Source organism: Phyllobates terribilis, unplaced genomic scaffold (assembly GCF_046119375.1).
Source record: "Phyllobates terribilis strain yellow unplaced genomic scaffold, ASM4611937v1 Scaffold_3__8_contigs__length_932513732, whole genome shotgun sequence".
In the NCBI taxonomy this organism is placed as follows: Eukaryota; Metazoa; Chordata; class Amphibia; order Anura; family Dendrobatidae; genus Phyllobates; species Phyllobates terribilis.
The window spans coordinates 723,564,151-723,588,589 of record NW_027362763.1 but is presented as its reverse complement, the minus strand read 5'-3'; the positions used below and the strand labels follow the sequence as shown (position 1 = coordinate 723,588,589).

General features: G+C 43.8%; 1 protein-coding gene across 2 annotated transcripts in view; it reads left to right on the top strand.

Moving 5' to 3' along the window:
• Positions 1–3,674: 3,674 nt before the first annotated feature.
• Positions 3,675–24,439, top strand: part of SRBD1 (S1 RNA binding domain 1) — a 183,590-nt gene continuing 162,825 nt past the window's right edge. Inside the window, exons 1-10 of one of the 2 annotated variants that reach the window (XM_073672054.1) lie at positions 3,675–3,807; positions 10,145–10,190; positions 11,758–11,831; positions 11,967–12,102; positions 12,367–12,411; positions 12,993–13,343; positions 14,749–14,915; positions 16,777–16,894; positions 16,973–17,111; positions 21,113–21,209. In XM_073672054.1, coding sequence (XP_073528155.1) covers positions 11,758–11,831; positions 11,967–12,102; positions 12,367–12,411; positions 12,993–13,343; positions 14,749–14,915; positions 16,777–16,894; positions 16,973–17,111; positions 21,113–21,209 — 1,127 coding nt within the window. In that variant the 5' untranslated portion in view covers positions 3,675–3,807; positions 10,145–10,190. Of the gene's footprint in view, positions 3,808–10,144; positions 10,191–11,757; positions 11,832–11,966; positions 12,103–12,366; positions 12,472–12,992; positions 13,344–14,748; positions 14,916–16,776; positions 16,895–16,972; positions 17,112–21,112; positions 21,210–24,439 lie in introns of both variants that reach the window. The other variant, XM_073672053.1, reaches the window with a different exon arrangement.

Below are 24,439 nucleotides of genomic sequence, written 5' to 3'. Positions count from 1 at the left end.
GTAGATTGTGAGCCTCAATGGGGACAGTCTTTAAATTGTCTGATTTGTAAAGCGCTGCGGAATATGTTGGTGCTGTATAAATAAAAAGATTATTATTATTAAGTAGCAAGTGCACGCACTAAAAACTAATGTTGCACAACGACAACAGATTAGAGATAGGAACTCATTCAGACACTGCAGGTTGCAGACACAAGAGGTGAAGGGAAAGATCCAGACACAAACAGGTTTTGGGATAGGTCCCAATTCAGACAAGAACTGACACAGGTAACGAACGAGCCCCCCAGCCTGGCAAAAACAGGACAGGACCTATCAACTCACAAACACACTGAAAGAGTGTGTTGCTCAGGCACCTCCCTACCAGTGGACATGTTTTAAGTACCAAGTGCCTCCTTGCTATAAGCTGGGGACACATTAGGAATGTGCGCACTGTTCCTTTATGAATCAGGAAGTCCACACGCGGCCGCCCTAAGGATACAGCCAGCCAGGAAGCATGGCCTGGAGTGGTGAGTAAGTCGGTATACCTGCATGGTGGGGGATGGGAAGCCATGCAGGTATGCCAGCAGTGATGTTACAGGTATTTCCATATATACTATAAGCGATTAACAGGGATGTCCGGCCTTAGGGTACAAGTCTGAAGTCATTCTATGTGACTGCAGACTTGTGAATCCTCATATTGCGCGCATTGCTCATTGTGAGGATTCTCTGGTGCCCTGAGCAAATGACCACAAGTATGTGATTTGCATATATGCGGTCACATGCCAACTGGACGAGGCCGGACACGTCTATTTGGAATGTAGCTGGAAGTATGCAAATCGCATACTTGCAGTCACATGACCGTCCGCTCCCAGCGCTGGAGAATCCTCACAATGAGCAGTGTGTCACATAAAGTATACTCAGTGAATACTCAGTGCGAGAGGTATATACCGTATGGGAATAAAAGGGCCAGAAATAAGAGGAAACCAATATGGTTGAATAAGAACGTAAAAGGGGCGTTAAATAGCAAAAAAGAGGCATTCAAGAGATCAAAACAGGAAAACAGCAAGGAGGCACTAATGTGTTACAAGGAAAAAACGAGAACCTGCAAAAAACAAATAAAAATAGCAAAGGAGGAAACAGAGAGACGTATTGCTAGGGAAAGTAGATCAAATCCCAAACTGTTCTTTACGTATATAAATAGTAAAAGGATTAAATCGAATAATATTGGACCGATAAAAAGTGATGAAGGCAAAATCATAGAGAAAGATGAGGATAAAGCTAATCTATTAAATAAATTTTTTTCGTCAACTTTCACAAAGGAAAAAGAACTAACAGGCGAAATGAGAAGTGACAAGCTTAATCCTCCACTAAGTATGACAAATCTAACCCAAGCTGGGGTACAGAAACGCCTCAGTAACATTAAAATAAACAAATCACCAGGACCTGATGGCATACACCCACGGGTACTAAGGGAACTAAGTCATGTGATACACAGACCGTTATATCTTATATTTAAGGACTCTGTTGAGACTGGGTCTGTACCACTTGATTGGCGACAGGCGAATGTAGTGCCAATATTCAAAAAGGGAGCAAAAAGTGACGCCGGAAACTATCGGCCGGTGAGTCTGACGTCCGTTGTGGGCAAAATTTTTGAAGGCTTTATTAATGAGGCAATCATGGAGCATCTTGATGCTAATAATCTATTAACCCCGAACCAACATGGATTCATGAGGAATCGCTCCTGCCAAACAAACCTGATTGACTTCTACGAGGAGGTTAGCTCTCGAGTAGATCAGGGGGAACCAGTGGATGTCGTGTATCTCGACTTCTCAAAAGCGTTCGATAGCGTGCCACATAATAGGTTGGTATACAAAATGAGAATGATGGGGCTGGGGGAAAATGTCTGCAAGTGGGTAGCTAACTGGCTAAAGGATAGAAGGCAGAGGGTGGTTATAAATGGAATATACTCAGATTGGGTAAGCGTCACTAGTGGGGTACCACAGGGGTCTGTACTAGGCCCAATGTTATTTAATATCTTTATTAACGACATAGTCAACGGGATAAATAGTAAAATATCAATATTTGCAGATGACACAAAGTTATGTAAAACAATTAATACAAAAGAGGACAGTGCAGACCTACAGAGGGACTTGGATAAGCTGGGTAGGTGGAGCATTAAATGGCAAATGAGGTTTAACGAGGAGAAATGTAAGGTCATACATATGGGAAGGAAAAATGGAAGTCACCAGTACTCACTGAATGGGAAATCATTGGGGAATTCAGAGATGGAGAAGGACTTGGGCATCTTGATTGATAGCAAACTAAATTGGAGTGCCCAAAGTCAGGCCGCTGCTGTAAGGGCAAACAGGGTAATGGGATGTATCAGAAGAGGTATAGCTGCAAAGGATGAGAACATTGTTCTTCCACTGTACAAAGCACTGGTCAGACCACACTTGGAATACTGTGCTCAGTTATGGGCCCCAATATATAGAAAGGATATAAATGAGCTTGAAAAGGTACAAAGGAGGGCAACAAAATTAATAAAGGGAATGGAGGGACTGCAATACCCAGAGAGGTTGGCAAAACTAGGACTATTCAGCCTGGAAAAGAGAAGGTTGAGGGGGGACATAATAAATGTGTACAAATATGTTAGGGGACATTATAGAGACCTTGCCCGGGATTTGTTCAAAAGGAGGGATATTACGGTAACAAGAGGGCACTCACTAAGACTGGAAGAGAAAAGGTTTCAGCACCAGCATAGGAAGGGGTTCTTTACGGTAAGAGCAGTGAGAATATGGAATTCACTGAGTGAGGAGACGGTAATGTCGGATTCACTACACCAGTTCAAGCGGGGACTGGATGCATTTCTAGATACCAGGCAGATTTCAGCGTATACTTAAAAATAGAATAAAATAGTAGGTTGATACAGGGATTTATTCTGACTGCTGGTTTCAGAGTCGGGAGGGAATTTTTCCTCAGGTGAAGATTGGCCAAATCATTTGGGGTTTTTGCCCTCCTCTGGATCAACTTTAGCAACTACAGAACTTACAGGTCGAACTTGATGGACGCAAGTCTTTATTCGGCTTTACAAACTATATACAGACTTATACCCCAAGGCTGGACAATCCCTTTAAATGATCGCATTTCTAAGTCCTTTAGGAATGCTGAAAATTTGATTACAAATAATAAAAAAAAATAACATTTTAAATCTCCGCACTTCGACTGATACAAAAATAAAAAAATTAAGCACATATTGTATCGCAGCGTCAGTAAATGTCCGATGCATCAAAATAGAAAATGAATTAAAGTGCAAATAAAATTCCAGCAAGAAAACAAAAATGAAAACACCAGAAATTAAGTTTTAAAACTACAATAAAAAGCGACTAAAACATTGTATATTCCCAGAAACTGTATCAATAGAAACGTGAGCTCGCCACGCAATAAACAAGCCCCATCGACCGAACAATAAAACCTTACAGGCCGTAAGCTATGGCGACACAAAAAAAAAAATATATATATATATATTTTACAAAGTTCATAATTTTTTTTTAATTAAAAAAAAAATAAAACGACACAAGTTTGGGATCACCGTAATCCTAGTGACCTGGAGAACAGTGCTGCCGCACATTGAATGGCGGAAAAACAAACGCGCAGACTCCCTATAGGTGAGGAAAACTAGGCTGCGCATGCGTGGTTGAATAATACGTTCGAAAATTGTGGAGGTAGTTTGATCCGTTCTGCGCCCTGTAGAATGAGGCGGGGCCGAGGAAAGCGCTGGAAGATTGAAGAGGTGCTGCCGGAGAAGGACGCGTGTGCTGTGCACTCACTGAGGTCAGCGCTCGTATATCCCGGAGCTAGGGCTTTGTGTCTGTATTCGGTCTTGACTCCTCCGCCGGCAGTAGTCCCTGATGCTTCTCACTCCAGTCCTACAGCACACAGCTGAGGCATATGTGACGGCTCTGTGCCGTATGGCTCTCCTGTTGTCGTGAGGCATGCCGGGAACTGTAGTTTTACAACAGCTGGAGAGGCTCAGGCTGCAGACCACCTCTGTAGGATGGTAGACGGGGGTGGTGGCTACTTGTGGCATGTGATGCCAAAATCAGGGTGTTGCATTAGTGTAGAGTGCAAAGTGCCCCTTGAATAAAAGTGGTACAGTCCATTAAAGTGGTAGTCCAAGGGATTCTCCCGCAACATCAGCTGCAATATACTTAAAGGGATGGTCCAGACGGGTGTTTTTAAATTTAAAGCGTTCTTCACAGAGAGGTGTTATTACTTTTGCAACGTACCGCTCATTAAAGTTTTCAGCCGTCCTTGAGATATTTACACTTTTGCTTACAGCTTGTTGCCTTGGAGACAGACCACCAATGCTAGACAGCTGATTGTGCTCACTGCTAACAGGCAGGGCCAGCGTCACCACACAGCGCACCATACCGTGCCGTGGCCCTGAGCAAGCGAGGGGCCCACTCGCCGTTGGGGACATCGGCAAATGGGCCACCCTCCGTGCTTTAAAATGGCCTCATGTCCTGTCTGTTCAGCATCTTCTGACTCTGACGTGTCAGGGCAGAGGGCGCGACGACATCACTACAGCGCGTCCTCTGCTCTGAGCAGTGCAGAGTCAGAAAACGCTGAAGAGACAGGACCTGCGGGGAACGAGGAGAGGGGAGTATTTTATTATTTTTTATGTATGAAGCATTTTATGGGGCCCATTATACTGTATGGAGGACTATGTGGGGCCCATTATACTGTATGGAGGACTATGTGGGGCCCATTATACTGTATGGAGGACTATGTGGGGCCCATTATACTGTATGGAGGACTATACGGGGCCCATAATACTGTATGGAGGACTGTGTGGGGCCCATAATACTGTGTGGAGGACTGTGTGGGGCCCATTATACTGTATGGAGGACTGTGTGGGGCCCATTATACTGTATGGAGGACTGTGTGGGGCCCATTATACTGTATGGAGGACTGTGTGGGGCCCATTATACTGTATGGAGGACTGTGTGGGGCCCATTATACTGTATGGAGGACTGTGTGGGGCCCATTAAACTGTATGGAGGACTGTGTGGGGCCCATTAAACTGTATGGAGGACTGTGTGGGGCCCATTATACTGTATGGAGGACTGTGTGGGGCCCATAATACTGTATGGAGGACTGTGTGGGGCCCATAATACTGTATGGAGGACTGTGTGGGGCCCATAATACTGTATGGAGGACTGTGTGGGGCCCATAATTCTGTATGGAGGACTGTGTGGGGCCCATAATTCTGTATGGAGGACTGTGTGGGGCCCATAATTCTGTATGGAGGACTGTGTGGGGCCCATAATTCTGTATGGAGGACTGTGTGGGGCCCATAATTCTGTATGGAGGACTGTGTGGGGCCCATAATTCTGTATGGAGGACTGTGTGGGGCCCATAATTCTGTATGGAGGACTGTGTGGGGCCCATAATTCTGTATGGAGGACTGTGTGGGGCCCATAATTCTGTATGGAGGACTGTGTGGGGCCCATAATTCTGTATGGAGGACTGTGTGGGGCCCATAATACTGTATGGAGGACTGTGTGGGGCCCATAATACTGTATGGAGGGCTGTGTGGGGCCCATAATACTGTATGGAGGGCTGTGTGGGGCCCATAATACTGTATGGAGGGCTGTGTGGGGCCCATAATTCTGTATGGGGGACTGTGTGGGGCCAATCATACTGTATGGAGGACTATACTGTCCGGTCTGCACTGTGCGCTGCGAGGATCCGGTTTCTGAGCTATTGTAGAATTTACAATAGATATCACTCATGTAATGTAAGAAGTGAAATCTTTGCATTGTACTATATATATATATATATATATATATATATATATATATATATATATATATATATATATATATATATTTCTCTGCGGTATCTGTGCATCATGAATCGTGGTATGTGTTAAAGGGGCCCACTGAGACTCTTTTGCCCGGGGCCCACGAAAACCTGGAGCCTGCCTGGTTACAGGCTCTTTAGTGTTGCACTGGTCTACAGCATACAAGCTAAACCGCAGCGGTGGTCGGTCTCCCAGGCAACGAGCTGTAAACAAAAAATAAAGTGTAAATATCTGAAAATTGGCTGCAGATTTTAATAAGGGGTAAATTGCACAAGCGTTTGTTGTTACGAGCACTATCCAACGATGTCCATCTATGAAGCCTTTAGGCTTCGTTCAGACGTCTGTGAGTCACGTATTTGTTTATTTGCGGGTTTCAAGAATAGAACTTTATAGTCTATGGGGGCGTTCACATGTCCATGTATTTTTGCAGACTGCGTATCTGTGCAAAAACCACGGAGATGTCTGTTTTTTTTTTTGCTGGCATCACAAATGAAAATCATAGACCGCCACGTAGGGCTCAGTATGCAGTCCTGACATTGACCAAACACTGATAACACTCAGATCCAAAACACTGATGACATTTGGACCTTTTTTTTGTGTACGTGAAAAATCACTGTGAACGAGACCTTAGGCCACGTTCACACATTCAGTATTTGGTCAGTATTTTACATCAGTATTTGTAAGCCAAAACCAGGACAGTTTATTTGGCAGAAACAATTTTTTTTTGGTTCATATTTCCCGCTATTCATTTTAAAGGCTTGTTCACACGTTGCATTTTTGCTGCATTTTTTTATCTGTGCTTTTAAGGGTAAAAAAATATATAATGCTTAACCATCCAAGAGTTTTTTTTTCTAACATGCAGCGTGTTCATTCTTTCAGTGTTCATGCAGCGTAGAAAAAAAAAAAAGCGTGAAAAAACGCAATTATTTTACTCAGCGTTTTTTCTTGCCAACACACTGGTTTTTGGTGCAAAACAATTTGCTGCAAACAGTCAGCATGTGCACATACGTTAAAACGCTGCACTGAAATTGCTTTATTTTTTTATATTTTTTTTTTAGTTCATATCCAAAAGAAATGCATAAAAATGCATGAATAAATTCAGAAAATATGTATGGATTTTAGATGCAGAATTAATTTTATTATTCCGGACTAAATATGCAATGTGTGCACCTAGACTAAGGGAGCTTACACGCTGCGCTCAGGCTCCTGTTCACTCGCCCCGTCAATGCATATGCCCGAATCCCCCCCTACCCCATTTTTAACATTACAGGTCATGTGACTTTAAGGCTTCGTTCCCAACATCCGTATTTGATGAGTTTTTGATGTTGCAGAGTTTCGCAAGTAACCTATTTTACAGAAAATCTACAACATCAAAAGCTCACGGTGGGAACGTAGCCTTAGTCATGTGTCATTATAATACCATGATTTTTAGCGTCAAAAACTAGAAGACGCATTGACACACGGTATTATTATAACAGAGGGAATAAAATAATTTCCCGAAAAAAAAAAAGCCAAACCTAGAACGTGCTGAGATTTAAAACAAAAGACACAAACACGAAAAACGCAAGAACAGCAAAAAAAAAAAAACTCCTCGTTGGTTTTGCACCTTTTTATAGTGCCCGTGGTCAGGGAATGCTCATCCTGCACCTACAGATTTGAATTTGAGGCGGAGTTGCAGTACTCTGCTGCGGCCACTAGCAGAAGACAGAGCAGCTCGGCAAGTGAGTACTTCCGGCCGCCGACACCGATAACAGCCAATCAGTGGGGGTGGCAGTTCCAGCCGCCGCTGATCGTCGGCGCAGCATCGGTCAGACATTGATCACCTGTTGTAAGGCTGTCCATGTTGGGGTCCCAGACAACCTCTTAAATGGCAAAGCTCAAAAGACGCCAGGCTGTATTTGAGCGTTTTACCATTGTTATTGCTTAAAAAAACAACAAAAAAGAGCTAGGGGTTTCTTCATTATTCAGTGGAGTGAGAAAAAATGACCTTATGTGCACACAGCGTTTTTTAGATGCCAACGTAGCCGCCAAGTCTTCCGAGGCATATGCACTTCAGAAAAACATTGCTGGTCGTTTTCCAGAAGCAGCTTCGATGGTGGTTTTGCCATGTTGTGGCAGTTCTGACCCTCTAGGAATCTGCCTGAAAAAGACATTCCCTTAAGAAGATGTCACAAAAACCCTCCGAAAAACCTTCCAGTTTCCTGAAGCATCTTCTGCTTGAAAAGCTTGGCCTGAGTTTAAGAAGAAGGCGATGTATTCCGACATGTCTCATCCACGGACTGGTGCATGCGGAGATTTCGTTTTGTTGGTCTGATCCATCGGGGTTTCATCCTCCAACTACTAAAAAGACCTATAGTGGAGGTGAAGTAGAGGACAATCAGTGATTTTATATCCCTGGTTGTTCCCGGTCATCACATCACTGGCCGATCACCAGCACCACATTGCCTGATGAGCTCTAGAAAACTGCCCCCAAGGCGGAGATTGTAGAATATGTCTTCAGGTCTTGTCTTGGGGGGCAGCAAAAGACAGCAATCCCATAACCTTTGTGGATAATTTTTGGGTGTCGTTTATACACTGTTCACTGTGTGGTTCATTGTGATGACAAATATATACAGTATATAATTTTCTTATATTTTACTGCTATAAACAAAATAATTCCCAAAACGTGGTTTCTGTTGCTATTTTTGGTGAGCCATGACTTTTTTTTTCCTGCAGATAGAGCTGCGAAACTTGTATTTTAAAAGACAAGCTTTAGTTAGTTTTGTTTTTTTTTTGCTGGTTTTTGGCTACATGCCGCTTTTTAATTACTTCTTATTTCATATTTTTGGGCAACATGACCCAAAAAACAACAATTCTGGAATTTTTTGTTTTTTTTTCACTATGGGATAGCTATAGAATAAATAATGATATAACAGGTTGGATTGTTACAGGCGTGATGGTATCCTTTACATTTATAATTTTAATATTTAGATTCCTTTACATACTACATTTGATGAGGCTGGTGTATTTACTTTGAGAATTCATGTCAGACTGATTTTGTAAAATCCTCAAATTAAAATGAGAATTTTATGATCTTTGCTGGACTGATAAAATGCAATATCTGGCAGGAAAGCTTTTGTAAGGCAACAGCAAGTCCTGATATGCATTTTCAAAGTAAATACTCCAGTCTCATTAGGTCTAAGAGATCTTTTTATAAATGTCTGCATTGTGAAATGTGGTTAAAGTTTTACTTTAAAGGGAATCTGTCACCACATTTGACCTATGTAAACTATTAATATGGCCATACAGGTCATAGACTGCTGAGGACAGTGATCCCTGTATGTCTCATATCAGATTTTTGGTTGTTGAGAAATCATCTTTTATCACTTTATATAAATGACCTCTTCCAGGCTCTGGAGAGGATTTTGGCTGGAACATAACTGCCTCCAGACCTTATTTTACTTGATACAATTGCAGGGTGCTGGTGGGGTCCAATGGCAGCTGCCTGCCTGCTGAAGGCCCCCATGGCTTCCATATTGGTACTTATTTACTCCACAGGCTTTACAGGAGAGCATGATTTTGGCTATTTATTGCAATATTGGGGTTTTGCAGCTTATAGAACAAGCGAACTGATCATCTCAAGTTCAAGTCCCCTAAGGGGACTGAGAAATGTAATAAATAATTTTTATTTTTTCTTAATAAAAAAAAATAATTTATAGATATAATCTGAATGTTCCCCATTTTTTCACATTAAAAATAAACAAATTTGGCATTGCTGCTTCCGTAAAAGTCCGATCTATCAAAATATAATCCTAATTAATCCGTACAGTGAAAGCCAAAATGATAAACAGAAATGAAAAGTCTAAATTGTGGTTTTTTTTTGAGGGTCGCTGCACCTCATCCAAAAAAAAATGTACCCCCAAAACAGTACCAAGAAAAAAAGAAAAAGTTCCACTCGCCACGCGAAAAAACAAGCCCTCATACAGCTCTATGGACAGAGAGATTATAACATTATGGGTCTCAGAGTATGGTGACATAAACCAAATTTTTTTTATTTTCGTATTGCCATAATTGTACTAACCTGGAGAATCATGTCCACGGGTCCCTTTTAGCGTGCAATGAACACTGTAAAAATGAACCCCCACCCCCTCCAAAATGATGGCATTGTTTTTTTTTATTATTTTTTTTACCGTTCTTGGAATTTATCTCCCATAGCTATACAATGCACAGACATGGTGCGTCCTCCATCACGAGGGATAGATGAGGGACCCCTCTTCCTTTCTCTGTAGTCCATGTCCCTAACTTGTTCATGTCTCTCCACAGGTCCCGTGCTGAACACGTCCACTGCTGACAGACGAGAGTAGTAAAGGTAAAGTACGTGTACACACTGGAAATATAAACTGTGCGTGTCCTACTGCAATAGATACTGCGCCATTAATGGACTTTAAGGTTTTGAGTTATCATCGACTATTATGAAAGTAATGCAGATCTTTCACCAAATTTCATAATGCAACCCGCACATGTTAGTAATTAGATCTTAGCCCCATTGAGGCTGGTGTACTTACCTTGAAAATCCATGTCTGAATGACTATAATCCTTTTAAGAAAGTTTTCCTTCCTGGTATTAAAAAAGAGCATTTTAGGAGTCCAGCTCATAAAATGCTTAGTTATTATCAGGATTATGCAGCCATTCCGACATGGATTTACCAGGTAATTACTCCTGCCTCATCTGGTCAAAGAGATATATTTTAATAATGTATCAGATTGTAATGTGAAATGTGGTGATCGATTCGCCTTAAAAGGATCATCAAGCCTTAGGGTACAAGTCTGCAGTCAATCTATATGACTGCAGACTTGTGAATCCTTACAATGCGTGCGCAGCCAGTGCTGGGAGTGGTGGGCATATGACCACAAGTATTTCATTTGCATACTTGCAGTCACATGCCGACTAGACGTGTAAGTGAATTGAGCGAGGCCGGACAAGTCTAGTCAGAATGTGATCTTAAGTATGCAGATTGCATACTTGTGGTCACATGACTGCCCGGCACCAGAGAAACCTCGCAGTACGCACATTGTGAGGAGTCTGCAGTTATCATTTCACCCAGAATACATGAATTATATGCACCAACCCTAAGTGACTTCATGGTTTATAGATCAGAGCTGCGCTCACAATTCTGCAGGCTGCAGATCAGAAATCTCACAGCTAATGCCGTGCAGCAATTGTCCCTTGCACTAGTTGTTTGATGGAGGCACAATCTTATACTCTTCACAACGTATGACATCCGTATGCCAAAGAGCTCAGGAGCTGCTCCAGACAAGCAGGGTGCCTGGCTGTGTCGGGGGCCGGGTTGCCAGTCGTGTTGTACAGTTGACACCCACTTGCAATTGCAAAGATTGGAGTTACGTCTTATTGCAGCAGGTAAACCCTTTAGGTGCTGTGTTAAGTAATGGCTTTGGCATTTACGCAGTTAAGCAGAGGGACGGGAACTTCTGTCACCCCATGGCCTTCTCTTCGCAGTGTGACAGCTAAGGGACGTAATGATGGTGCCCAGACCTGCTATTATTGTACTATAAAGCTCTGCCCCAGTCCAATACTGTGCTGTACAGAATGATTGCAGTGTGTGGTATCAGCGCCCCAGTGTTCAGCTGATTGCGGAGGTCTCGGGGCATCGGGGAAATGTAGTATTAGATGACTGATGTTCAGATGATGGGGTGAGTCTGCCAGAATGACACCTGCTTTTATAGACACCCATATGCCCTAGTAACGACGCACATGTTGGACATTTCTTTTATGAGGTCACCCCCTTTTTTTTTTAATTGGGATATAAGAACTTCTTTAGGCATCTAGCAAGCTGCCCGGTGCTGGCTGGGACGAGGCTGACCTCCGCCTGCCCCAGGCATCGGTGATGACCCAGGGTTCACATTTCTGTCTCTTAGATGTCTGGATTTCCCAAAAGGCCAAGAAAAACGACCGCGGCCCCTAAGCCGGAGCTTTCCTTTCTGAGTGGAACGTGAGTATTACAAACTTTTTTAATTTTTATATTTTTCATGTGTCAAAACCCCAAATCGATTGATCCAATGTAGAAATAATCATTTTTTTTTCTTTGATGAAAGGTACAATGTTTTTTTTTTTTTTTTTAAATTAGGTCAGACTCGGAAGAAGAACTTTCTGCAGAGGAGGACGAATGGATGCCGGAGAAAAAAGTCTCGAAAAGACAAACCACAGCTGTAAAGAAATCTGCTGCAAAGCCGAAGACTGCCACTGCCCCCAAACCAAGAAAGGTGGGAACTGTAACGGGGGGGTTTCAACCCATTAGAAATGTCTACGACTGTCTCTCTACTGTAAATAAAGTCCATTGAACTCACATAGAAGTCTGTCTTCATCCAGCTCCCTCTAGTGGTGGCTGCTACAAAGCCCCCAACTATCAGACATCTAGGGCATCTCTGGATGGAGTGCCCCTTTAAATGCTTTCGTTTGCATAAGTGAGCTCCATGCAACAACATTTTACAACCGTATCTTTTTTTTTTCTTCTTTTTTTGCTTTAGGTTCCTGCAAAAAAAAACACCAAGACGTCCAGCGCTGCACAAGAAGTAAGAGACACTACTCAGGATAATGAAGATCATATGTCAAAACTGTTAAGCAAGCAAGAGGTAGAATATTTAATTGTTTATGGTCAAGCAGGGCTGCAGTGTAAATCATGGTGGTGACAGGGAAGCAACTTGAGCCTCTATAGAGACAAAAAGTGGATTTTGTACATTGCGTTTTTGAAGGGGTTTTATCCAATTTTTTCTTTAATAAAAGTGGCTAAAGGGAAGGGATTAGTTAAAAGCAAAAAAATAAATAATAAAAAAGTGCTGCTCTGGTAGTCTCTTCAAGGACCGGAAGTGATGACGTCCCATCCATGCTGAGGCCTTGGATTGGCTGTAGGGTCAGACAACTGATGGGAGTGTTGGTACCCCACTAGCAGTGATTATGTTCTATCCAATCCGTGGCCTTAGGTAACTAACTAGATGGGATGTCACCACAGCTGGTCCTGGTGGAGCCCTCCAGAGTGCTGGAGAGGCTGCAGGAGTTTTCACCACATTTTTTTTTTTTTTTTTTTTTTATTATTATTATTATTATTATTATTATTATTATTCTGATTTTTTTACATTTATTTATTTTTTTACAGACAATATCTTTTGATAAACCCATTAAAAAAGAAAAGTCACCAAAATTAAGTCCAAAAAGCCCCAAAAAGAAGATGGTGAATCCTTCACAGCTGCTTATGGTAAAGGAAGAGCGGAGAAGTGTCGGCATTGTAGATTTCCCATCTACTAGCGGCCTGGATATGGGAGCGAATGTCAAGAATGAGTTTCCGTCTAAGGAGGAGGAAGAAGAGCCGCCTGATGACTTCACTTTCGGTGGTCCGCCACTGAAGAAAATGAGAACTTCTTCCGATCCCGCTGGGAAGCCGGTGAAGTATAAGGCCAGCGGTTCTGCCGCCTCTCATGGCAGTGAAATGAACTGGAACATTGTAGAGGTAAGAGCCGGATGGGTTTGGGTAGGAATAAACTTCTGACTTTTTATGTCTGTTTTGAAACTACAACTCCCAGCATGCCCCAATTGTAGTTCTAAAACAGCTTAGAGGCCAATGATCTACAGAAAAAGTCGCCTTCTCGGCTGATAGTGATTTCTCTGGCAATCATGTTGTGTCTATAATGGGGTTGTCAGACACACAGAGAAGGCAGAGACTGTTTATTACCATCTTTGCCTTCCCGGTTGCTACTAAAGAAGTTCTGTATATAAAGTACTGGGAAATACTATAACAGTACCCCCTCCTCTGGACCCAGCTCATGTGATTGCTGGGTGTATGGAGAGAGTAGGAGCTCCTGGGTCCTAAGAGGCTCAGCTCTGCTATGCAGCCAGGAGGCTTTGCCCCTGTACCAGGGAAAATTAAGTATAAAAAAAATCATTTAACGTTGAAATGCCCCCCAAAGGTATTTTATGAATTTATGGGTGGGGGACACTATGTCAAATAAACAAAAATTGCATTCATGCTTTAAAAAAAAAAAAAAAAGCAGGAAAAAGTAAATAAAAAAACAACTGTGGCCAATCCAAAATACTATTACTAGCCCCGCATCCATCAATTTTTTTTTTTATATATAAAAATAATTGTTATGGAAAGGGGAACAAATTTTGAAAATGTGTTTTAGTGCTCAAAAAAATATATATGAAAAACAAACAAATATTTCCTTTATTTTCCCACTGATATTGGCAAAAAAATAAAAGAAGAGTATGAAAATAACATAAATATTATGCTACACATATCATGAAAAAAGACACACAAATTATTTGAAATACGCGAATAAGAACATTTTTTATAGGTCTTTAAACCGCATGGAAAAAACAAAACAAAATGTGCTTAGTCAGGAATGGGCGGGAGGGAGGGAGGATGGCCTTGAGCTGTGGATAAGTGATCACTTGTTTTCACCAGACAGCCCCTTTAATTATATGTAATGCCACATAGGACAAAAAATAGATAAATGGACAGAAATTCAGGAGGGCACAGGTAGGGTGATAGACAGAGATGATGGAGGAGATGTAGGGTGGTGCAGAGCCGTGGAGAGCTTTGTGGGTGAGAGAGACGTTTATATTGCATTCTTTAGCGGATAGGTAACCAGTGCAATGACTGGCACAGGGTGGAGGCATTGTTTTAGCAGCTGGACAGAAATATGACTGCACTCAGCAGAAAAAAAAAAATACTAATGTGTATCATCCCGACGGAGGATAAAAGGAACCTTTTTTTTTGCCTTCGTCGAGTCAGTGGGGCCTATGGATACAAAAAGGATGCACGAACGTCTATGTTGCATCGGGAAAGTACCTGAAATGTTTTCACAAATTGTGAATGTAATATTTGCTCATCCTGAAATATTCTCCTCTTTTAGGTTTTATCAGAGAGGACAAATGTTGAATCCTGGGTTTGCTCCAACCTCATTCAGCTCTTCCAGGATGAAAACACCATACCCTTCATTGCTCGCTACAGGAAGGAGCTCATTAACAATCTTGATGCAGACGCCTTGAGAGAAGTACAGCAAGGCTTAGAGGAATTGCGGTGAGATCACTGCGTGCCGACTGTATGGATTTGTTGGAAAGTTAAAGCGGATCTGACAATGTAGTACGTTGCTCTAGTTAAAGGGGTTGTTTGTCATTAGATTACAAGTCTGCAATCACTCTATGTAACTGCAGACTTGTGAATCCTCACATTGTGCGCACTGCAAGAATTCTTCCAGCCACATTCTGACTAGACTTGTACCCTCTTGCTCAGTACACACGTCTAGTCGGCATGTGACTGCATGTAAACAAATCACATACTTGTGATCACACGCTTGCCTGCTCCCGGCACCGACACTGGAGAATCCCTGCAGTGCACACAATGTGAGTCTGCAGTCACATAGGTTACAAGTCTGCAAGGGCTCTTTCACACGACCGTGTTTCCAGTACGTGTGGTGACAGTTTCCACACGTACACGTACTGGAGACACTGACACATGTAGACCCATTCAAATCTATGGGTCTGCGCACATGTCAGTGTGTTTCCACTGATATTGACATGTCCGTTTTTTACACGCTGCACAGTTCTTAAAATGTCTCACGCTGAACACACACAGATGACATCCATATGTCATCAGTGTGACACGTACCGTCGCCTGGGAATCCGTGTACATTTAGCGCTGTTCCCAAGCGCCGGGTGCTGAACGCTGCCCTCATCATTGTCCCTTGCTTGCGCTGTGATCAGCATGAGCAAGAAACAATATTGGGAGTAGTAGTGTCTGCTCCTGCAGTGTCCCTGTGTGAAAAGAAGAATAAAATAATAAAATCCATATACTCACCTGTACAGAGATGTCCCCCGCTGTAATTCTCTGACCGTTGACGCCGAAGAGCCGGGGAGAATGAGCTGCTCCAGCGAGCGGGCCTCCGGAGCTGAGCTCAAGAGGGGTGTCCTGTCATTCAGTTAGCTCCACTCAGTGTAGGGCCCGCTCTCTGGAGCGGCTCATTCTCCCCAGCTCCTCTGCGTCAGCGGTCAGAGGATTACAGCGGGGGACATCTCCGGACAGGTGAGTATAAGTATTTTATTCTTATTTTTACACAGGGACACTGCGGGAGCAGACACTACTACTGCCAACATTGTCTCTTGCTCATGCTGATCATAGTGCGAGCAAGGAACCATGATGAGGGCAGCGTTCAGCACCCGATGGTTGGGAACAGCTTTAACTGTAGCGCTGATTCCCAGGCGCTGGTCCTTGTGATCCTGATGCGGCACACGGGCAGCACACGGTTGCCACACGTGTGACCCACATGGACACACAGGACACCAATATTTCCGGTTCCGTTTTTTTCCGGTACCGGAAATATACGGATGTGTGAGACTGCCCTAAGGCTGGACAATCCCTTTTAAGAGTAGTATATTTTAGAGACAGGTCCATTGTACTGTCCAACCAATATAAAGCCTTGATATTATAGCCTAGCACAGAATACAGTGCTCTCCATGGCCCTGACTCATCTTTTTTCTCCAGAATTCTGGCATAAAACTGCAAATGTTGCAAAATGTTTGCGCAAACTTTTTTAAACTTTTTGCATTTTTACGCTAGTCACGGCCGACTCTGACACCTTTTCAAAAAAAGCAGAAAGCAGAGATTAGTCTGAAGGGGCATGGCCGAGCGCAGCTCCTGGTGTGGTTGGACCAGGAGGCACGAGACACATAGTCCTGTAGTGATAATCTCCTGCTGATAAAACACTGATTGTATTGAAACCACAAAACACAGTCTAATAAGTGACACATCACTGGAATCAGGGTCTCTGTCCCTACATCAGGCTGCCCTCAGATTACCTGCTAAAAGTTTCCTATTCATTTTATTTTTACTTTTAAAGTCACTGAACTATGGAAAAAAGCAATACGAGTTTCTCTGTTGTCAGGTCCGTTGCAAAAAAAGCCCACAGTCTGGTAGAAAAACTGAAGAAAGAAGGGAAGCTGCACTCAGGTTTACACACCGCCATGCTGAATTGCAGAAGCATGGATGAAATAGAGCACGTGGTCAGTATCTGCCCGTATACATGTATATAGGTCACTGTGCGGACAGGACTTCACTCTTCTCTCCCTTTTTCTGTTCAGTACACGCCGTACAAAACTGGAAGCAAAGGCACCAAAGCCCAGAGAGCGAGACAACTGGGACTGGAAGCTGCAGCCAAAGCGCTGATCGATACCCCGCAGCAACTAAACCTTCACATGTATATAAAGCCTAACACAGAAGGTAGGCGTGACATCAGAAATTCCTTACAGAAAATCTGTCAGTAAGGCGAACCCTATATGGGCATGCAGATCTATGAAATGTAAATCCTTCAACACTTTTATATCTTCTATCTGTTGCTGCATTCCTGAGAAATCAGCGTTTTCAAATGAGGCGTTAAGTCCTGTGGATTTGACAAAGCATTTAACAATTCTTTGCCCCTTTAGGTTGTTTCCCAACCCAGCACCAGACTCTTGTGCTTGATTGATATTCCATTGTCTGATTTCCTTGCCTGACGTCACACAGACTATCAAGCCAAAGAAGTGGGGAAATGCCCTCGAGATGCAGAGGATTGTTAAGTGCTTTGCCACGCTTGGAGCACTTAATGCATCATTTGCATATTGATGAAAACACTAATCACTCGGGAATGCAGCAACAGATAAAAGATATAAAGGTGTTGATAGATTTAGCATTTCACAGACCTGCATGTCAGTATATGCGGTTTGGATAAGTTGATCTTGCTGAGAGATTGCCTTTAAGGGCTCGTGCACACAACCGTTTATATAGGACAGGTGCTATCCATGCTTGTCACGGATATCACTCATACCTATGATATTTTATTGTACTCTATTTTATGGGGCCTGAGTGATCCAAGGAAAAAAATCGGTGATGCTCAATTTTGATCTGATCTGGCAGTACACGTCTATGGGTCCGTGAAAAACATCACTTGGATGACAGATCTTCTCGGAATGTCTGGATGGAGAAGGTGAAAAAACTTGAAAAACTGATCCCACTCTGATCCCACTCCCATCAGCATAAATCGGACCATTTTTCTCGGATGGAGAGAGAAACGGTCATGTGCACCTTCCCTAACTAGCTGCTCCATCAGAAATTACACTTAGCGATTTCTTTCGTAGGCTATGTGCGCACGATGCAGATTTGAAGCAAAAATTTCCTGAGCGTTTTTGCCTCTCCCTGGCAGGAAAAACGCATGCGGATTTTACATGCGTTTTTGACTCGTTTTTACATGCGTTTTTTGAAACGTTTTTGGACATCAATGAATGCTTTTTGCAGCTAAATAAACTTATTTGTGGGATATTGCTTAAACCCTTGGATTACCATAGAACTGGGGTGAGTATATTGGCTCATTTAAATGGTTAAATAATGTGTCTGCTGTAATTCAAATAAAGTATTTACTCTGTATCTTTGTGTTTATTTAACTCTTTACTTTAATTAAGTTTGGTCATGAAAAGGTCTGTTTGACACCTTGTCATCACCAAACAAAAGATCTAGGTGTCAGGTGATCCCATACATCCAATCTTGATTAGAATTTCCATTCATGTAATTTATGCGGCTGCTGTGAGCTGTTATTTTTAGCCTGGGAAGGTGCCATTAGGCAAACATTTTCCCTGGCCATAATTAACATCTCACAGCTGGTTCGTTATCCGTTACATCCCCCTGATCAGCACTCAGCAGCGCTTTGAACGCAGCATATTTTTGTTGCGTCCAAAACGCGGTGTTCTAATACCGCACTTTTGTTGTCGGTACATGTGAATCCACCGCATATAATGACACTTCAATCTGTCAAAATCTGCAGCGGAGACTAGAGTATCCGCTACGAAATTTACATACTGCGGGTGAGTTTGGGTACGTGGCCACGGTCAGGAGCTTCTGCAAGTTTGACGCTGCGTGTTTATACAGCATCAAACCCACAGCGTCCAGATGTTACAGCATAGTGGATTGAATCTCTAGAAATCCCATGTCCGCTATGTGTGCATCAGAGGCTGCAAATCACCTGTGGACACTGACATGCAGCGCATCTTTCAGGACCGCAGCATGTCAAATTCTCTTGTGGAGTTGCTAGTGTCCACAACAGAAATTTGATCACTAGAAAGTATTGAATGAGATAAATCCACATGGTTCAGTGAACACGTGAATTTACCTGCGTTCAATAGAATGGAACGTTTTGGACGCAGAAAAAAATTGCATCCAAAGCGCTGCTACGTCTGAATTATGGGCACAGAGCCTAAAATGAAAAAAGATAAATAAAAAAATGGCGTGGGCTCCAGTGTCATTTTTATAACCAGCTAGGGGCTGATATTCGTAGCTGGAGAAGGGGCCATTAGCTAACAATGTTCTCTGGCTATTAATATCCGCCCACAGTTTGTTTAGCCTTTACTGGTTAGATTACAGTGGGACCCCAGAAAAAAAATGACGTGGGGTCCCCCTATAAAATCTAACCAGCAAAGGCTAAACCAGACCGCTGCAGGCTGATATTAATAGCCATGGAAGGGGCCATGGATACTAGCCCTCATCAGTCCCAGAAATGGCGCATCCATAAGATGCGCCAAATCTGGCGCTTAGCCCCCGCTCTTCCCATTGCCTTGTAGCGGTGGCGAGTGGGGTAATGGGGTTGGGGTTCACGTCAGCCTTGTATTGGCGGCTGACATGAAGCCCAGGTTAGTAATGGGGGTCGTCTATAAGACGTCCCCATTACTAACTTCATAGTAAAATGGTCGCCACTTTTTCAATAAAAGACACGGCCAGAATAAAGTATTTTAATGAAATAAACACACACGGTTCTACAATTTATTTTTATTACCCTCCGTCCGCGAAGCCCTCAATCTCCTGAAAAAAAACAAACAACCATATCCCTCACCTGTCCTCCGTCAACGACGCAGTCCACGATTACGCCGAGTGTCCCGCAGCGATCTGGGTCACTTCTACAGCAGGTACATCAGCCATCACTGATCTGATGTCTCTGCTGAAGAAGACAGCAATGTATACTGACAGGGGTGTAAAATCACTCCTGTCAGTATACATGCTGCTGCAGGAGGTCACTGGGGTTCATCAGCTGAAGATCAGTTCCCAGGGTGACGATCACCTGATCAGTGACGTCACCGCAGGTCCTAGCAGCTCAGTACACTACAGGGCTCGAGCCCGCTCCCTGCAGTGTACCGCTGGCCGCCAGGGAGACCTCAATCCTATTGATATTCATTGAAGCCCAGCAATTCTGCAGATTTAGATATTCTACCTGGGGGTTTGCTGTGATTCAATGCAAGTCAATGGGCTCAAATTTGCAGCGGAATTGCGCAATATATGGTAGTGCTGCGTTTTTTACCACAGTGGTAATCCGGAGCGGAAATTTCCGCATCATGTGCACAGCACATCCGGATTACCATTGCTATACATGACAGACCTATTAACAAGCGGTTTTAATGCGTTTCCGCAGTGGGAAAACAGCTGCGGAAATGCATTAAAACTGCATCGTGTGCACACAGGCTAAGATGTGCATAGAGAAACAGCTGTCAATCAGCGGCATGAATATCCAGGTCTCACACATAATGGGAAAGGTCTTATGCTGCACCTAATAATATGCACTGAGCTTTATCGCCATTTTCTTGATTATATTTCACATTTTTAAGGAATTAAAGACAAAAGAAAATTCAACATTTTTTTTATAAACTTTAGAAGAACATCCAGGAAATTCTGCATAGATTCACAGCAGAATACTACCACTAGAGGGCAGTGTTGTATAGCTAAACTGCTGAAGTGGGAAATCTGATTGCAAATTCTCCCAATGGTTTTTCTCCAATATTTTACCAATTTTTCCACGATTCCATTTCCCTAATTATGCAGAATACCCGGACTTAATTTAATCTGATTTTGTGTAATTTAACTTTGTACGTGTATGAACGTGCTCGTACCTGTATGATCTGCTGCCTTCTTGCTAGCACCTTCCTTTAGAGTGGGGTCCATTGTTTCCCATAGTGAAGTTTCTTTTTTTCTCTTTTTTTATTTTACTGGATTCTTGGTATGAATTGGCGTAATCTGCTACGCTTTTCCATACAGTGAGTACATATTGGCTCATAACATATGCATTGGAAGCAAACAGTAATGTGAACACGTCATATGGTGTTCAGCCCAACTCGACTTATTAGCAGTTTTCCCCTGAAGTCCTGAGTCTGGAATGAAATCATGGTATGTGTATGAACATAATTTTATTTTATTCTCTTCCGTTACAGGACTTTCAAAACTTCCGGATATTGAGGCAGGAGTGCAGCACATCTTAGCAGACATGGTCGCCAAAGATAAGGACTCACTGGAACACATCAGAAACCTGTAAGAGCTAAGACGTTCTCTGCCTCTTGACTATGTCTTATACGTGGATGTGCACGCAGCATTTCCCATGTAGCTTTTGTTGCCACTATACTTTGTGGTTTGCAATAGAGCACATATAAAACATTCTGGTGGTGGGTTTGGGCAGTCAGAGGACCTGACAAGTTTCCTTTAAACATGCGGGTAGAGAAAAAATTGCTGAGAAGACTTTGAGGGTATGGTATAAGTTATATGGGTTTTCCACTGCCTGGAGTGATGGCGTATTGCTGGGCCATGGCCGCACTTATTGTTCCATGAGAGGACAGATGGCCAGAACTCCTATTGATCCTCACAATGAAAAGCCACACTGTTGGTTAGAGGAGTTTTCCGCTCTTCTTTTTTTTTTTCTTATTTAGGCATCCTTTCCCTCTGCAAAGATTTAAAGACTGGAAAACTCCTTTTAAAGAGAACCTACCATCAGGATTTTATAGCCCAAACTAATGGCATGTACCATATTTTTCAGACACACTTTTTAACAAGAAAAAATCTTGCTAAAAAGTGTGTGCGTCTTATATTCCGAAGACAGCATCCTGTGATGGAGGAGAACGCTGACACCTTGTTCTTCCTGGTCACTGACAGAAGTGCTCTCTGTCCTCCTGCCCCACACTGATCTATGCGATCGGTGCAGAGCAGAAGAGGAAGCTACCGGGACCTGCACGGAGGTTGCACGTCTTAAACTGATGAAGATCCTTCCATCCAACCAGATCCAGGACCGTTGAGGTCTTGAGATCAATTACGGGCCTGGAAAAAACTGTAAAGTGTAATAATTTATACTGTGTGTGTGTATGTATGTATGTGCATCTTGCAGAGCTGCATGTAGCACAGCCGTGTCTTTCTAGATGTGCATGTAGCGCAGCCGTGTCTTTCTAGATGTGCATGTAGCGCAGCCGTGTCTTTCTAGATGTGCATGTAGCGCAGCCGTGTCTTTCTAGATGTGCATGTAGCGCAGCCGTGTCTTTGTAGATGTGCATGTAGCGCAGCCGTGTCTTTCTAGATGTGCATGTAGCACAGCCGTGTCTTTGTAGATGTGCATGTAGCGCAGCCGTGTCTTTGTAGATGTGCATGTAGCGCAGCCGTGTCTTTGTAGATGTGCATGTAGCGCAGCCGTGTCTTTGTAGATGTGCATGTAGCGCAGCCGTGTCTTTGTAGATGTGCATGTAGCGCAGCCGTGTCTTTGTAGATGTGCATGTAGCGCAGCCGTGTCTTTGTAGATGTGCATGTAGCGCAGCCGTGTCTTTGTAGATGTGCATGTAGCGCAGCCGTGTCTTTGTAGATGTGCATGTAGCGCAGCCGTGTCTTTGTAGATGTGCATGTAGCGCAGCCGTGTCTTTGTAGATGTGCATGTAGCGCAGCCGTGTCTTTGTAGATGTGCATGTAGCACAGCCGTGTCTTTGTAGATGTGCATGTAGCGCAGCCGTGTCTTTGTAGATGTGCATGTAGCGCAGCCGTGTCTTTGTAGATGTGCATGTAGCGCAGCCGTGTCTTTGTAGATGTGCATGTAGCGCAGCCGTGTCTTTGTAGATGTGCATGTAGCGCAGCCGTGTCTTTGTAGATGTGCATGTAGCGCAGCCGTGTCTTTGTAGATGTGCATGTAGCGCAGCCGTGTCTTTGTAGATGTGCATGTAGCGCAGCCGTGTCTTTGTAGATGTGCATGTAGCGCAGCCGTGTCTTTGTAGATGTGCATGTAGCGCAGCCGTGTCTTTGTAGATGTGCATGTAGCGCAGCCGTGTCTTTGTAGATGTGCATGTAGCGCAGCCGTGTCTTTGTAGATGTGCATGTAGCGCAGCCGTGTCTTTGTAGATGTGCATGTAGCGCAGCCGTGTCTTTGTAGATGTGCATGTAGCGCAGCCGTGTCTTTGTAGATGTGCATGTAGCGCAGCCGTGTCTTTGTAGATGTGCATGTAGCGCAGCCGTGTCTTTGTAGATGTGCATGTAGCGCAGCCGTGTCTTTGTAGATGTGCATGTAGCGCAGCCGTGTCTTTGTAGATGTGCATGTAGCGCAGCCGTGTCTTTGTAGATGTGCATGTAGCGCAGCCGTGTCTTTGTAGATGTGCATGTAGCGCAGCCGTGTCTTTGTAGATGTGCATGTAGCGCAGCCGTGTCTTTGTAGATGTGCATGTAGCGCAGCCGTGTCTTTGTAGATGTGCATGTAGCGCAGCCGTGTCTTTGTAGATGTGCATGTAGCGCAGCCGTGTCTTTGTAGATGTGCATGTAGCGCAGCCGTGTCTTTGTAGATGTGCATGTAGCGCAGCCGTGTCTTTGTAGATGTGCATGTAGCGCAGCCGTGTCTTTGTAGATGTGCATGTAGCGCAGCCGTGTCTTTGTAGATGTGCATGTAGCGCAGCCGTGTCTTTGTAGATGTGCATGTAGCGCAGCCGTGTCTTTGTAGATGTGCATGTAGCGCAGCCGTGTCTTTGTAGATGTGCATGTAGCGCAGCCGTGTCTTTGTAGATGTGCATGTAGCGCAGCCGTGTCTTTGTAGATGTGCATGTAGCGCAGCCGTGTCTTTGTAGATGTGCATGTAGCGCAGCCGTGTCTTTGTAGATGTGCATGTAGCGCAGCCGTGTCTTTGTAGATGTGCATGTAGCGCAGCCGTGTCTTTGTAGATGTGCATGTAGCGCCGCCGTGTCTTTGTAGATGTGCATGTAGCGCCGCCGTGTCTTTGTAGATGTGCATGTAGCGCCGCCGTGTCTTTGTAGATGTGCATGTAGCGCCGCCGTGTCTTTGTAGATGTGCATGTAGCGCCGCCTTGTCTTTGTAGATGTGCATGTAGCGCCGCCGTGTCTTTGTAGATGTGCATGTAGCGCCGCCGTGTCTTTGTAGATGTGCATGTAGCGCCGCCGTGTCTTTGTAGATGTGCATGTAGCGCCGCCGTGTCTTTGTAGATGTGCATGTAGCGCCGCCGTGTCTTTGTAGATGTGCATGTAGCGCCGCCGTGTCTTTGTAGATGTGCATGTAGCGCCGCCGTGTCTTTGTAGATGTGCATGTAGCGCAGCCGTGTCTTTGTAGATGTGCATGTAGCGCAGCCGTGTCTTTGTAGATGTGCATGTAGCGCAGCCGTGTCTTTGTAGATGTGCATGTAGCGCAGCCGTGTCTTTGTAGATGTGCATGTAGCGCAGCCGTGTCTTTGTAGATGTGCATGTAGCGCAGCCGTGTCTTTGTAGATGTGCATGTAGCGCAGCCGTGTCTTTGTA